Here is a 16,127-nt window from a genome sequence, read left to right on the forward strand (position 1 = left end):
GGGCGGTGGGCCGGGCTGGGGGCCGGGGCGCGGCGGGGCGAGGCTGTGGGGAGGCCGGGGGGGGCCGGGGGGCGGCCCCGGGCCGAGGGGAGGGCGCGAGGTGCTGGCATCTCGTCCGCTCGACGCCCCGGCGGCCAGGCCCTGCCGTGGGTGTAAGTGCCGGTGTTGGCGGTGGCAGCAGTCCCCCAGGTCCCAGCTGGAGCGGGATCAGTCGCTGTCAGGGCTTGGGGAAGGGACAGAAGCCCGTCTGCCCAGGGGGGTGTGCGCGGGGTGCGCAGGCGGCAGCAGCAGGGAGGATTTTCCATGTTCCTTTTGGGATGGGGAGGTTCATAGGTGGAAGTGATGGGGGAGTAGGAGGTTTGATTTCCCCCCCACTCCCCCGATTTTTTTTTTTTTTTACTCTGTGAGATTGAACTGATCACCTGCCTCAGATCTTGAGACTGAAGTAAACTTGAGAAAGCTTAGGAGTGCGGTCTGTTTACTTGTTTCCTGACTGGCAATAGGAATTTCTTCTCCTGTTCTTTTCTCGCTGCTGTGCTCTTACAGGTGTTTCTTCCAAACTGAGATGTATGAAGAGGTGTTGTCATTTACTGCTTATGTTCTGTCCTTTAAAGGTCCCGTGTCTGGTGGATTTTCGTGGTCACTGCTGGTCTGTTTGCTAATAAGTTCAATGTTTGTTTTACTACTTCTTTATTTATCTTGGATTTTTAATGAGCTTTTGTGTTCAGAAATGGTGGATTGACAGCTGCGGCTTAGTCTGAACTCTTAGTATTCCTTCAGCTGCAGTGCAAGGGACCAGAAAGTTTTCTAACAGGTTAATGCTTGCGCTGTGCCTCAGGAAGGATGAGGGCTCCAGGAAGGTACATCTCAGAGGTACCTGTCCCATCAGATGCTGTTAGACAGCTGTTTGAGGATTGTACTTGATTTGTTTTGAGTGGCAACTTGAATTTATTTTGTCCTATAGTTGCTCTTTGCAACATTGTGCATCTCATAGCACTTGGTGTTAAAGTTGGCATTTGATCTTCTGTTTTCAAATTAAGTGGTATGTTAGAAGTCCAGTTGTTTACTCCTCAGTGTGGGAAGTTTGATTTCAGTTGTTTTTTTTAATTCAGGTATTTTTCTTTCCCTTTTTGAAGCACTGACTTCTGCCTTTTGCAGCTGGATTTTAATGTTAATTTACAGCGTGGACTAAATGCCTGTTTTTGTTTGAAGAGTGACCCTGTGGCCTTTTATGGTTCTTGTTTATCTCAAACTTTGAGTAGCTCTACATGAATAGTATGTTGGGTTTTTTTAATAAAGTTTGTGTGTGTCTAGACATATTTGAGTGTTACCAAAATCCAAAAGAAGAAAGTGATTAAAGAATTAAAGAAAATGCTTGTGTGCTTGATGCTAAATAAAGAAGTCCTTGGATTGAATATACTCTGATAGGACCTAAAGTTTCTGTTCTGCTCTTGAGAGACACTTCAGTTTGCTTCCTTTAGGAGGCCTGATTACAGCTGGTTTGGTGCTTATCTTGTTTTGATTCTGTTAACTTTGGAAGGCCTTGATTTGATTTTATCTCCCCCCCCCCCTTAAATTTTGGAAATGGAGTTCTGGAAGAGACTTAAATGTGACAAGTATTTGCACTTTACTCTGTCCCTGTCTCAGTTCAGTGGTCACCTTTAGGAAAGGGCCACAAGGCTGGAGAGTGCAGGTGTGGTGGCATCCAGCTGTGGCTGCAGGAGAGCACGGAAGGCTGTAAGCAACTGTGCTTTTGTCACAAGTCTGTCCTTGGATCTGAAGCAGGTATTTTTGCTGGAAGTGGTCATCCTGAGACTCCTGGTGTTTTTCTCTAGTAGTGGTGAGCTAACATACCAGCATGGTGCCATGGCAAGCGGGGGAATGAGGGAAGAAGAGGAAAAGTTGTGGCTCTCAAAGCATAACCTAGAGCAGAGGTGCTGGCTGTTGCTGCGAGGTATCATTTGGACCATTTCCCTCCTCTAAGAGAAGTGATCTGTGCTGGCCAAATGCCAGCTGAGAAGTTATATTCTCTCCTGATATGTTGTGTAGGTAAAGATAATTCACTCCCAACCAAAAAAGAATTTTTTTTTTTTTTTTAATTTCAGCTGTATTTGTTACAGTCATAATTTTTTTCCATGGTTGAATATTAGAGTCAACATCTTCCCTGGCTGGTTTTCCAGGCTCACTGAGACTGGATTGTGTGGAAACCGTGTCCTGGTTGGAGCACTTGCCAGTCTACCTGGACAGAGCTTTAACACTTTTGGAGTTCATTTGTGAAGATCAAAAGTGACCACTGTGTTGAGCAACGTAAATCTTGTCTCCCTGAATCCAGACTGAGATTCATTTGGCACTCTCAGGTGTTAACCTTCATTTTTTCAGATAACAAAGGTGTGTGGCTGTGTAAGTGGTTTGAACAATTGTAGCATTCCTCTGTGTGAAAATGAAGTAATTATGCATGCCAGAGTCCATTAAACAAAGGGTGGTTGGTTATGGTCTTTTCCACTAAGTGAGACCAATATGCAATGGTAGCTTTTACTGGCTAGATGCACAGGAGCTACAAATCTCTTGCTCCTGGCACTGGGAGCTGTGCTGTGGACTGAGTACACTGAAGTGCCATAAATTTCAGAACTTGCTTCAAAGACCAGGGCTAGGAAAGTTTGAGTGAAAACTAAGATGTGTTATTTTTTGACAGTTGATTGACCACTGGAATGAGCTGCCTGAAGGTAGTGGGGAACCTCCATTCTTGATGCTGCAATTCAAGGCCAGAAACTTTTCTGAAAGATGTTCAAACCTTTGGGCTTGAGTAAGGAAGTGGAAACTTTATGGCCAGCATTACATGAGGTGCAGACAGGATGGTCCGATGGGCTTTGGGAACTCAAGTTTTATGTGTCTGTGCTGCTACAGCCGGGATACCTTCTCCATTTCCTGGGAAGTGCCACAGCATCCCAGGTGTCTGTATCCTGGTCTGAGTTTGGTGAGCAGCTGAGCTGACCAACAGCTCCCAATGGCTCATCTTGCTCCTGCTCATGCCAGTGTGGGCCCATCCTCTTCTTTGAGCTTTGGTGTTCATCCAGCCTGGCCCCAAGCTGGTTCGTCTCACTAAACCAGACGGAAACTATCTTGTTTTAATTGCACTTTATTCTGGCTGTGTTAGTCCTTTTATAGGTTCCTGTGGTTGAATCAGCTCACAGAAGGGCCAGACAAGCTCGGGAACTGGTGTAACATAATCAGCAGGAGAGTAAGACTGAGAGGGAAGGACAGGCCAGCCTCCTTTTGGCCTCCCAGAACTACTGGCTTTTAATTAACCTCATTGTGTGTAGTTTCACCCTGGTGCGTTGTCTTATCGCTCCCAGGCAGAGGCAGGAAAGCAGACTAGAAGATTTTTGGTCTGATCCTGTGCAACTATTCTTTTCCTTAATAGCAAATCTGCTCTTCCTCTGTGGCTTTTGCTGTATGCATCCTTGTTGTTGCTTTGTTTTAATTTTTGTTCTTTCCTTTCTCTACGTTTCTTCTAAGTGACCAGTCCTTTGCTGTGTGGAACTTCTTCAGACTCCAGCTTAGACCCGTTTGCTCATCTGCAGTTACTCTTGGAGGAGGTTTAAAAATACACAGCAAAGCCTGTCTTAGGAGACCAGTCAAGGAGCTGACGAAAGTGGGTTGCCTAGCAGAGGTGGCCTAATAAAATTGGAGTGGAATTATACTGTGCATCTTTGGGGCGGCTTCTGGGTGGTCTGTTTGGACGAGTTCACGTCCTGCTGGTGTGGAGTCTCGTGTGGGTTTCACTGTGTTGTCAAGTGAACTGAGATGTGTTTGTTTCCCAGCCTTGTAGGGTGCCATAGCTCCAGCAAGTGCTCCCCTAAGTAATCAGCGCCTTCGGCCTCACACATTGTGATCTCACAAGCCATCGCGTCTGTGATGTCACAATGGAAGAGATTCTGGTGCTCTGACATATGTGGTCAGCCAAGGAACCCAGCGGGAAGAATGAGCTCAAGAAATGGGAGAGACCTTCCTTAACCCGAGAGTGCCCTCCGGCCTTTAGTCAGCCCTTCCCATATTCACTTGTCTCTTCCATAATGGCACTTAGAGGGAAACCAGTGCTTGTGTAGACTGAATTATTTTTTTCAGTTGAACTACTGAGATGCATGTTTCTCCCAGATGAGTGGTTGCCCAACTATCCTCCTGTAACCTTCATTCTTTTCTGCTGTTCACCTCACTTGTTGTATTGCTTCTAATTTTAGACTGTAAGTTCTTGAGAACAGGGACCTCTTCGTCTGTAGTGGGAAGAGCCTGGGTGCAATTGTGGAGTGCTGTAAAAACAAAATGATGGATGCCAAGCTGTGTCTGAGCTGAGTAATGATGGGGCAGCATATAGGCATGCCGTGGCAATGCTTTGGGAAAGTTACATTACATATTTTCCAAAACACAGGCTTGGTTGTCTAGCAGTGCCCGAGACAAACCCGGCCAAACGTGAAGGGAGTGCAGCCATGGAATTGTACTGTTTTCATGTTCAAGAGATGGTGCTGTGAGGTCAACAAATTAAAGATGCAGATTTACCTGTCTAAAATTGTGTTACTTTATTAAATGGTTCTAAAAGCTTTGTCTTTTGTTGTTTGTTTTACTTTATGTATTTATTTTTTTTTGCAAGGTTGGATGGTGAGAGTGGATAAGCTGGTCTTGTTTCTTGTTTCCTGCCTCACAGTCTAGCCAGGTGCTGTCATTTTTGGACTGTAGTTCATCTAATGAAATATTTGGGTTTAGGTTAAGGTTGATTTAAAAAAAAATCTGAGTTATCTCTATTGTTCTTCAGTTATATTTTCACACAAGTGAAATATGGGCTCACATTTGACCTCTGAGTATGCATTTGAACAGCTACCAAAATTGAAGTCCTGCATTTTTTTGTTATACTGTGTTCCAGATGTTGCTAAATGTATGCAATTTTGTTCTATCAAAAGCATCTCTATTACCCTATCTTTTTACAATTTAATAAAATAGACAAACCTGACTTACATTTTTGATTGGTTTTGTTGCTCTAGCATTGAGCTAAGTTGTCTGTTGGAGGCCAGGAGTCACAACTGCCCCTAACGAGGCTTTGCACAAATAATAAACTGAAGTGTTATACTCCCAGAGCTTGTTTGCTTTTATTTTTTAATTTCAGTTTGTCTTGTTGTTTAGATTAGTGGGGGGGGGTTATTTTGCTTTGGTTTGTTTGTTTGTTTATTTTGTAAAATGGTGGAGACCTGTATTGCCATAACAATGTAATTTAACATGTAAGTGAAGGCTCTGATAAAACATGTAATTTCTTAGGTCACCCCTCTATCCTGCAGTTATGTGTTGTCTTCCTGCCCCCTCCCTACTCAGCTTATCAAACTGGACAGTGAAGGGGAATATTTTGAGGTTAAAGGCAAGCTGTGATTTTAATTAGATGTGGTTCTAAAAAGTTCATATTTATGTTATTTGCAAAGAGCCATTAAACTCGAGTTTGTAGGCTAATTTTTCTTGCTGTTGATGAATTCGAATCCTCTGGAACTTGTGTGGTGCACATCTTTCTCTGTGGCTTTGAGGCTGTCCTACAGGCAGGGGAAAGCACTTGCAATGCCCTGCTGGCTCTTGTCACCAGCATTCTTCACGGGGCAGGAACCCTGTCGTGTTCCTTGCCACTTTGGTTGTCCCTAAGCAACTCTCCCAGTAGGAAGCCTGGAGCGCAACAGCCGCCGGTGCAGATTCTCCTCTTTGCACTCAGTGGGGCCCCTGGCAAAGTGGCAAAGCCGGTGGTTACAGCTGGCACTTGGCTTTGCTTACTTGCTGGTGATCAAACTGTTGTGCTTTAGTACCATGTGCTTGGACTGCTAAGAAGCAAGAGCTGTGGTCAGCCTGGGATTGTACCTGCGGCTGACGTCCAGAGAATAATTTTCTTTTTTTTTTTAAATTATTTTTTAGAATACAGATGCTGACTATACGAAGTACTGTCACATGGGACACAAACTGTTACTCAGTACAGAACACAAACTTTATCTTCCAGCTGAAGCCCACCACATGTGGCCATTTCCCATCTTACTGGGTGCAGCAAATGTGAAGTGCTGTCACATTTTCCTAGGTCTGTGTACAATCTGTCAAAATAATTCCTGAGGTCCAGTCTCAGTTCATGGTCCCATTACATCTTATACGTATCTGTGTGAGGAATTTGAGCTGTGTGATATGAAATATTAACCTGGTAGGGTTGACTGCCAGATGTGACAGCTTGCACTGTCTGAGATTATAATCTGATCCTGTGTGCATAAGAAATATATATGTGATATTTTATGTAGGTTTGGAAATGGAATCACTGAACATGTGGATTTATATGGATAGAGCTGGTTTTTTAATTTTTGAAGCTGCCTTGCTTGCATCGTTGTCTATTGGAAAAAATATGGGATAATTACTAGTGCTTTGCATTGTCCTAGCACTAGTAAAAGCATTATAAATGCTTTACATGACTTCTAATAAAGTGTGTTTGCTCACCAGCTATCTTGTGCTCTGGGGCACTCTGACCTTGCCAAAGAAGATGATGTGAGGTCTTCCCAGGGCACCCAGAGCAGTGGCTGGGTAAACATGCCGTTAAAACTTCATTTGGCTGAAGGTGCAGAGTTTGCAGTGGGGTTGCCCTTATTTGTATGCTGCCTGCGTAGGGAAATCGCTCTACAATACCCCGCTCACACCTTTGTTCAGAGCATTGCTCCTCCCTCTGCCACATGGGAGAGAGGCTGCTTTTAGGATGGGGAGCCTGATCCTGTTGCTAGACATGACCCTCTGCAGAAGTTGTTAGTGTAAACAGGCACTGGCTGTTATTTCCCTCTGCTGCTGCTGCAGGGTACCTGTGTGACACAGACCTGCCGGGGTCTGGAGTGGTGCTGCCCTGTCTGCCTGCTGACGTGCCTGAATCCTGCCAAGACGGCTGGTTTACCTTTGCTGCGTGGACTCAGTGGCTTGGGAATCTCTGCCCCACAGTGTGTGGTGCAGCCCAGCCTGAAGATTCGTGGGGTCCATGTCAGATAACTCTGGTCTTGCCAGTTAAGATACATTAGAGAAGTATTGATCTTGCTGTGGGTGGGTGGATAATGTATGTTTTATTGCCTGTGTTTGATATAGGGGTTGGAGCCTGCCTGCCTCCCCCACTCCAACTGTGTATTTTGCTTTATGCAGTAGGCTAAAGGCCAGGTTTTACTGTAACTAACTTACAAGCTGCTTTATTCTGAGATACTTTATTTGCTGTGATGGGCCTTTAGATTCATAGCCAGTAGCTTGAAGATTTAAAGCATGTATACCTTAAATATCTCTTATCTGGCACGGGTTAGAAGTGAATATAACTAACTTCTATTTGGCAGTAATGCATTTATGAATGACAGCCAAAGCTGTAGATGGAGAGGCAATTGGTGGAACTGAGCCCCTTTAAAATAAATGCCATGTTGGGCTCTTTGTTTCAGTTTTGCAGCTTGAGTTTTCAGTTGCCCAGGTACCTGCTGCCTGGCACACTGCATTAAAAAAGCAAGCAGCCCCCCAAAACATGAAAGCCTTAAGGCAGGGATGCATATACACCATAGAATTGGCAGTGTGGGCACTGGCTTGGTCTTAGACATCTCAGCTTCTTTGATTTTTGCCTTTCACTCAAAACCTTGGAAAGGGAAGGTTACCAAATGCGTGTTTACTCGAAGCACACAACCTGCTTAGCTGCAATTATCTCCTAATCTGGTCCTTCTGAGTTTCTGTGGTCTCGCAGGTAAATACAGATTTAGCCGTTATTCAAGGCATATTATTTACCTCATTAAGTGTGTGTTTTGGCACGTGCATTATTTACCTGACGGACTAACGGATGGGAGAGAGCAAATGCTGTCTTTTGTGCAAACAGTGACTTTGTTCACGAGCGGCGAGTCCCCTTTTTGCTGTGCCTGTTTTGTCTCCATGCCTTGTGGCGGGCACTTGCGGCCCTTCACGGCAGAGCAAAAAGCCAGCACAGGTGTGGGGAGGCCAGGCTCAGAAAAGGGCATGTGGGTGGCATGTGGTGCCGTGGAGTTCTTCCCAGAGCCACGAGCAGCGGGACCAACTGCGGGGATAAATTTAAATATCTGTGTGGTGAGATGTGCGTGTATGTGTGTGAATATATATACATGCATACACAATTAGAGGGGGTACTCATATCCTTGTTCAAGGAGTTGTTGCAATTAGCTTGTTTTGCTATCAGTCACTGTACCCATCTATGTAACACCATGAGTTGGGCTTGAACTTCCTCCCTAGAGATCTGTTAACAGCCCTGAGTCTGACCTGCCTTGGTTAGTGACAGTCCTGGCAAGTTTTTCCTGCAAAGTTTTAAAAGGAAAAGAGTAGGAGGGGAAATCCAGGTAGGCTTGTATAGATAATGTAATTTATTAAATAGCATTTAAATAAAAATATCAAAAGGTGATGGCTGAGTGAGATATTTTTCTGAGAGGGAGACTGTAACCTGTAGAGTCCTGCTTACATTTTACAGTTTTTGCAGTCCCTGGATGTGGTTAGTTGACCTGATATTCTCCTCTGACAAATATCTGAAGGAAGAAATGGAGTGTAGCACTAAATTCACATCTCTGAGAAACCTCATACACAGAACAAATCAGAACTTCCCCCGGGGAGGAGCCTTCCAGATACCAGACACGTGGATTTGTAATAGAAGTGGGATATTTTGGTGCAGCTGACAGGTGTTTCAGGACCAAGCTGTTTGGATGGGTTGTAGTGTTGATATGTGTATTGCTGTATTTAATTCCTGCCATGCATCAGACACTGCATTGTATATGAAAAGATGAAAGGCCTCCTCAGAAATTTCAATGGAGCTTAGATTGGATTTTCTGTGTTTTAATTGTTTTTTGCGTGTGTTCTGCCGTGATAAGGTTCAGTAGTGGGGTGTGATCTGGTTCCTGGAGCCACGACTGTTGTGTATCTCATAGTTCTTAATTTAGAGCCATTTGCAGAAGTTAATTTTCAGTTGCCTGTGATTCTGGACACCTTAAACTCAGTCCAAATGTCATCTGTTGTGCTTAGAGCAGGTTACTGTGTTATTTCAGGTTTGCAATGCTGGAACCTCCACTGGGAAGCACAGAGGAAATCCCTGTCAGAGGAGGACAGAGAGCAGATACTAGGAGAGATGAGATGTGTGTGTACATGAGTAACATGAGTCTCTCTTCAGTTTCAGATGCCTCTGGATGTTCAATGATAGCATTCCTCCATACTGGAGCAGCAAAGTTTTCCCAAAACTTACTTTCAAGGGCAAGACAAGCTGTGTCCCCCCTCCTGGCTGGTGTTCTCGAAGGGTACAGCTCCATCGTAAGCAGGAAACTGGCGTCCCACGGCTTTGGAGCTTCCATGGCAGCAATGTCATCCTTCCCTCCACAGAGATATCACTACTTCTTAGTGCTGGATTTTGAGGCTACGTGTGATAAACCACAGATTCATCCTCAGGTAAATAGTCAATCCTGTTAATTATCCCCTTGCAAGTTGCTACTGATGTTCTGAGAGGTAAAAGGAAAAAGCACAGTGCTGGCTCACTCGTTTTTTTCTGGTTTCTCCCACCTTCTGTTACTGGTTCTCCAGGACTCTTGCCAGTCACCTGTTGTCTCAGGAGCAATACCAGGACTGTTTGGTGGGAATGAATCAAGGAGGCTGATTTCCATCAAGGAAGTCACAATTCATGTGTTATCGAAAACATCTTTAAGTCATGTATAATTGTCATTTGTCTTAACTGGGGAGGGTCTAAAAATTTCTGGCTCGGAACTTGCGTTAGAAGATTCTGCAAGGAAAATGGCTGTTTGTGGTGAACAGCTTTAGGAAGAGAATATTTTGAAATATAGGAATATGTGCAACATAATGGTATTTCTAAATTGAGAAGAACAACAGTTTGTAGATAATTTCAGTAAGGTCACATATCTTGCCTGGGTGTTAACTCTGGAGGGTGATGAGACAGGAAGAGTTCACCTTCAGAGAGAGCTTCCAGTGCTCTACCACTTGAGACATACAGAGATCCAGATGAAGTACAGAGGTTTTTCTGCAGGCAGTTCTTCCACAGTAGTGTAGACCATATTAGTAAATATATTTTCAGTTGTCAGCAGGATGAGCCTAGGTTTTCATTTAAATTGGAAAACTGTACTAAATAGAAAAAACCCCTAATATTGGGTTGGTAGTGAACAAACAGAATTTCTGAGTCTAAATTGAACTCGCCCTCCCCTGCCAAGCATTTGTCCTGCATTTATTGCAGTGGGTTAGAATAAGTTCCTTTTGCTTTGTTTTAACTATGAAAGGCTTAAGCAGTTTTCAGTGTGGTGTATTCATTTCCCAGTGCAGCTGTGGTTTCCCTTGGGCTTGTCCTAGCTAAGGGATGCTGCAAGTTGGGATTGAAGTTGACTCCTCTCTTTCCCAGTAGAGCCTTGGTGAGTGCCGCCTGCCTCTTATGTTTCTCGAAAAATGGACATCAAATTCCCTGCTCTTTTGCTGGCTCTTTGTGGGAGGCTGTTGTGGCTCTGCATCCAGTTCTGGTAGCAGGGTCTTAACTGCTCTCCAAGTGAGATGTCAGGCTATTTCCTGCATGCTCCGCCTCGGGTGCACAGACCTGTCAAAGCTGTAAATTGGATCTACCTTGTCCCTTTGGATATGGGTTTGGTCTGTGCACATTTTGATGCAAAACCATGATGCATGTGGAGCTAGTTTACAGCTGGCAGTAAAAAGGAGCATGAGTGGAATATGATTACTACTGTTTTAAGGAGCTTTGTCCCCAAGTCCTTGCCAGGGAAAGTAATGGTCTGGGCCAATGCAGATCTGCTATATATTTTGTTGGTGAGATAGCACCTTTAAGGTGGAGATGTTCTTCAGTGGTTTTTTTTTTCAGTCTGCTGTGTTCAGTGCCTGTCTGCGTCATATAATGTGTGGAAAGGGCTGTCAGTCTCTCACAGCCTCACCAGCAAATTAGTTTGACAAATAAAGAAATTACTTTTGCTACATGGGGCTCGGTGTTGCTGGAAAGGCTGAAAGTGCCTGCCAGTTGGGTAACTTTATCAAATGAGACGTTAGTTGATGCCCCTATCTACCTCTTACCTCTTTGCTGACCATCATGGCTTTTGTCCTCTTCACTGGTAGGCTGTACGTCATGGTGAGCAAACTGTGCCATGTATTTCAGTGATGTTTTCTGCAGGGTTTTATTGGCAGGATCTTTCACTGGCATAGTGGCAGACAGGTTTTGGAGGTTTTGTCTCAGGACAGACCTGAGAGCTAGGAATGGTGAGGTGCTGATCCTAACTGTGATCCTGTTAATTTTTCTGCTTTTGTTTTAATACCTGCAAAACAGAAGTCTAGATACAATGAAATTCAAATGCATTGGAATTTGATGAGGAAGCTGCATGTACAGAGTTAAGCTAAGCTGTGATTCAGGTTACTTTAAGTGGGTAGGCATAGCTGTAAATTTAGCCAGCTCAGCCTGAAAGTCTTGCAGAGTGCACTTGCCACCATGCAGCACACTTCACATTTTTCACTAACTGCTATTCTAAATATTCTGGCTTCTTACAAGAAACTACTGAAAGAGCTATCTTTTTATCTACACTAAGATGTGTGACTGCCACATCTGCTCCCCCTCCTGCTGTATTTACTCATGCTCTTCTGCTACCGGCAGCCTCACTGGCTTTATCCCTGGGGAAGTCCTTCATGCTCAGTCGTGAGCCCTGAAGACGCCTTCATTTCCATTCCCTTTCACACTGCCCGATCTCTCTGAGGTCTCGTGGTATGGCCTCTGTAATGGGGATCAAGGAGGGTCAAGGATGGTGGTATTCCCCTGGGAAGCTGTCTGCATTGTGGCTCCAGTGGCTGGGACTGCTGGCAGAGTGCCTTGTGGCCACTGCCCTCTGCTTCACCACTCCTGGGTCAGGCATCGAGGGTCCTTCATGTTCCCTGCCCTACACCCACAAAGGAACAGGAGCATCCTGTTGCCCTGACTTGTGACAGCTTTCAGCAGATACACTCCTAAATCAGAGTGCAGGTTTATACACATAGAAACCACTTGGCTGTGTTGGCTTTTGGCATGTATTTATGAATAATCAGACCATGCCAGAGAGAAAAGAAGTGGGGAGGGGGGGACTGACTGCACAGTCTGTGTCATGTAGTCTTTTAGCCAGCCAAAGGTCATTGGAGGTTGGTAGTAGGAGATGTTTATGGCTGGCCCCTCGCATGTCTTTAAAGCTTACCTTGTGCCTTTGGAATGTGATCCAGAGCCCCATGGGGTCAGGTGGGAGCTGTCATTGTGCAGAGGTCAGTGGACCCTGAACCAGGGTGGTGCTGGTGTGCTTCATTTTTCAGCTCTGAGTTTTCTCCTTTGCTGTCTGCAAAGAGTTTATAAGTACCTTCTGCTTTTATACACTGGCTGCCCATAGAGCTGGGTATATATGATGCTTTAGCTTCATGAGAAGATGCATTAATAAGTGAGCATCTTGCTCTTTTGTCCCTTTGTCCTTGTATACATCAGTGTTTATGGTGGTCAGTGCTTTCAGTGACTGTACTAAGGAGCTCCACAGGCTCAGATCCGTGGCTGCCTGTAACCTTGTTTTATTAATGCAGTAAGAGGGTGTGCCTCTTTCAGTCAGCAAACCAAGTACCTTGCCTTCAACTTCAGCAGAGTGGATGAACAGCAATGTCTTTTTTTTTAATATAAAAAGTCTGAAGGTAGAAATCAGATCTATTCGAAGATGATTTTGAAATTAGCCTTCTATATAGGATGTTAATCTCTACTATAATCTATTAAAGCCACTTAAATGAAAATCAAATAAAATACAAGCTTTGTATGTCTGCTGCCTGAAAGTGTAAAAGAGCATCAAACCCCTGACTCGGTGGAAGGAGCTGGATCCAGGAGTTGCTAAACTGCTAAATGAGCTTTTGATGATGATGAAGTTGCTTTTTCTCATGTCAGTTTTTTCAGGTGCTTGCGTTCAGTGTCTCAGATTCACTCAAATTTGATAATCAGTTGGGAATTAGAAATTCGCCTCTTTCAAACTCTCTGTAAAAGGAAAGTATGAAGCGTTCAGATCTTCTCATTGCCAAAGAAGGCTGTGACCAGAGGCAGAAGAACAAATTGTTTACAGACAGTACTTTCTGTGTTCTCTTAAATAGTGCATTTTAAATACAAAGGTATCTTGATATTTTTCTTTAGTTTATCCTACATATTTCAAATTTGTTCAGCTTGCATTTTGATCGTTATTTTGGGAGAATTTGTAATTATAATTGCTGTCAGATGAAACTGGACATACTAGTAAATACAAAACATCACTCACCATTTCAACATAAAACTGTAAACACTGAGACTGTGACTAAGCATATGTTCAGTTACTAAGTTACTTTTAAGTGTACAAACAAATCTGGATGATCAGAGTACATTTCATGACTGGCAAAAGTGTATTAACAAATGGAAGCCAGTGTTTCTGTAAGATAATATTAAGTACAAATGCAGGAGAAGGTTAAAGCATGTTCAGTCTGTGTTTCCTTGAGCATTGCAGGGGTTTTCCCCTGAACATCCGTCCTGCAGTCCCAACCCGCAGTCACGGGCAGATGCAGCTGGAGTGGCTGTGATGATCTCTGCCTGTACTGCTCTACCTGTGGTCTTGTTCCCATGGCAGGGACAACTGAATCCTGTGTCTCTGTTCCTGAGATACTGTGATTTATAGACTGACCTTGTAATGGGAATGGATGTTGATTTCCGCCAAATTTAGGCCATAGCAACAGATGTGCAGTCCCTGCCGAGCTCTCTGCACAGGGTGACTAGATAGATGATAGGGAAGCTGCCTTGGGAGCCGTATCCGAGGCTACTTTGTAGGAGGAATATGTCCCTGAAATCACAAACTTGCTGCAGGAGGAGGTGATGGAGAGACTGCTGGTCTGCTGGGAAGCAGGCTGCAAGGTACCTTCTGCATGCCTTCCACGTGGTTTCCTGCGGAGCCTGCATCAAGTCAATCCTAGCTGAAGGCCAGGATGGGAATGCACAAAGTGTCTCACACAGTAACAGACGTAGTCACAATCCTACCCAGAGGCAGATAAAGGACATGTGCCTGTCTGTTCTATCTGGACATCCCCACATAGCAGCTTTCTTCTCATACCATTTTCGTGTGGCTGTTTAGCTCAGTCACTAGAAATCACCTGCCAAAACCTTTATTGAAGGTGATCGTGAGTTGCTGAAAAGTGAAGAAATTCAGGCTTGTTTCCCATGGCAACTTTAACTCAGACATAAGTATTACAGTGGAATATTAATCTGCAATTACCTATATTCATGCAGCTTAGGCTTGGGTGTAGTTTTAATTCAGTTCTTAATTCAGCTTCTTACAATGCTGTTTCTAGTGAAAAGCCATTAAAAATGCATGTAACACAGTGACTTAAAAGTCTTTTTTTCTTTTTACTTAAAGTAAATATGTATATATTTTTTATATATTTATATTTTATCATCTCTTTGCCAATTATGGCTGTTGTTATGCCACTCTTCTTACATCAGAATCCTTTAAGTTCCTAGAGTGGCAGGAAATAGTTCATATAAAAGCCTTTCCAGATGGATTTTTCTGTTTGCATTAAGTTTTTGAAAAACCTTTTTGAGGCCTTGTAGCTTTTGAGGGTTACACCACACCTGGTGTCTCAGACCTGCATTCACTTTGCCTTGGAGACCTCCCTCATTCTCCCAGTAAGTGGGGACAACCTTGCTGTGACCCGTGTGAATCTGACAGGGCGGGTTATGGCTTCAGGCAGCAGAATTAGCTGTATTTATATAAAACCCAATGAGCTAGGGAACATGAACAGTTACTGAACCCAAATCTCCTGGAGAGCACAGCCATGAGACCACCAGGCAAGACATCTGATGTATGAAAAGAAATTCAAAGCAATGTCTTATTTAAAGATATAAACCCTGCATTATTATAGCAACAAGACTAAAATACCAAGGCACTCGGGTGGCCAATTGCTGCAGTCCTAACCTGACCCAACCTGCTCAGCTTTTGGCTGGTTATTGACAGGCCGATGAGATGACTACTTTAAAGCAATCAGTCATGTTGTCCTTTCCCTCGCAGCATGTGGAGACCCCACATCAGTTATGCATCCCGGCGTGCAATTCCCCACCTGTGCTGTCTGAACACTGTATCCTTAGCTGTGCAAACATTACACATCGTTTAGGTGACAAGTTGCAAAGTTAAGTAGACTTGTTGTTACAGCAGAAAGTAGTTGAGCGGCAGTCACCCTTGAAAAGAAAAGATCCAGGCTAGCTCAGGAATGTGCAAGTCCGCTGGATCTCGTGCTTAAAGGTTTGTTCATCTCTCTGTAAAGCTGCTGCTGAGGGCAGCGTGTGCTGCTGGAAATGCTCACACCAGGAGCATTTCTCAAGTGAAGGGGACGGGTGCCACAGGTCTGTAGTTTGCTGTGCTAGTCCTGATGTGTGCATGGCCCTGTGCTGTCGTCGATGATCAGTGGGTGCCTGCTGCTCTTTCACAGCCTCTGAGGCACAGGGAGTATTTTGCATCCCTCCCAGCATGATATTTTAAAACTAGGCAGTGTTCCATAATGTGGTATCTATCTACTGGTACATAGGGATGTTGCTTTTCAGGCTGCTGTGGGACCTGGGGAATGGTCTTTGCTGCGTTGAAGTTGCCTTATCTTAGCTTTGAACAAAACCTTCCTGATAAAGAAGCAGTGCAGCTCAGCTCTTTTGGTGAGAAAGGCACAGGACATGACTAAATCTTGTGGGCTTTTTCCCCTTTGTGCCAAGCTTTCTGTGCAACCATCCTTGTGTTGGTTTGTGCACTTGTTAGCTGGCAAAATAACTCTTCGTTACATTATTTAGTTCCTCTCTGTCAGGCAGAAATGTGCTGCCACCAGCAGCGAGTTGTGATGTCTGTAAAACCCTGGGTGTTCATTTACATGCACTAGCGTGCCCTTTCTACCTATCCCAGATGTTTTAGTGTTGCTGGGAACATTGATCATTTGTGCTGCTCAATATCAGGTGAAGAGGTTGGGTCTTGAAGTGATTTGATAATTCTGCAACAGGGACTGCACGGGCAGTAGAAAGGAGCAGATATGAAAAAGGATATACCATAGTTGTCATCTTGCAGTGGAAAGGTAGC

The 16,127-nt window shown here is 44.3% G+C and overlaps 1 protein-coding gene and 1 long non-coding RNA gene across 2 annotated transcripts in view; both read left to right on the forward strand.

Annotated features, from left to right (window-relative positions):
- The first annotated feature begins 158 nt into the window (after positions 1-158).
- Positions 159-5,002, forward strand: LOC113967444. The gene is made up of 3 exons (XR_003534170.1): positions 159-2,049; positions 2,151-2,388; positions 3,517-5,002. It is a non-coding gene; the product is annotated as an uncharacterized LOC113967444 (long non-coding RNA).
- A 4,188-nt stretch (positions 5,003-9,190) lies between these two features.
- The window catches only part of ERI3 (ERI1 exoribonuclease family member 3), a 120,395-nt gene continuing 113,458 nt past the window's right edge, over positions 9,191-16,127 (forward strand). Inside the window, exon 1 of the mRNA XM_027683024.1 lies at positions 9,191-9,462. Within this exon, the coding sequence (XP_027538825.1) occupies positions 9,214-9,462 (249 nt within the window). The 5' untranslated portion in view covers positions 9,191-9,213. The remainder of the gene's footprint in view (positions 9,463-16,127) is intronic.

The sequence above is a fragment of the Neopelma chrysocephalum genome, unplaced genomic scaffold (genome assembly GCF_003984885.1).
Source record: "Neopelma chrysocephalum unplaced genomic scaffold, ASM398488v2 Primary Assembly neopelma1_64, whole genome shotgun sequence".
NCBI classification, from domain to species: Eukaryota; Metazoa; Chordata; class Aves; order Passeriformes; family Pipridae; genus Neopelma; species Neopelma chrysocephalum.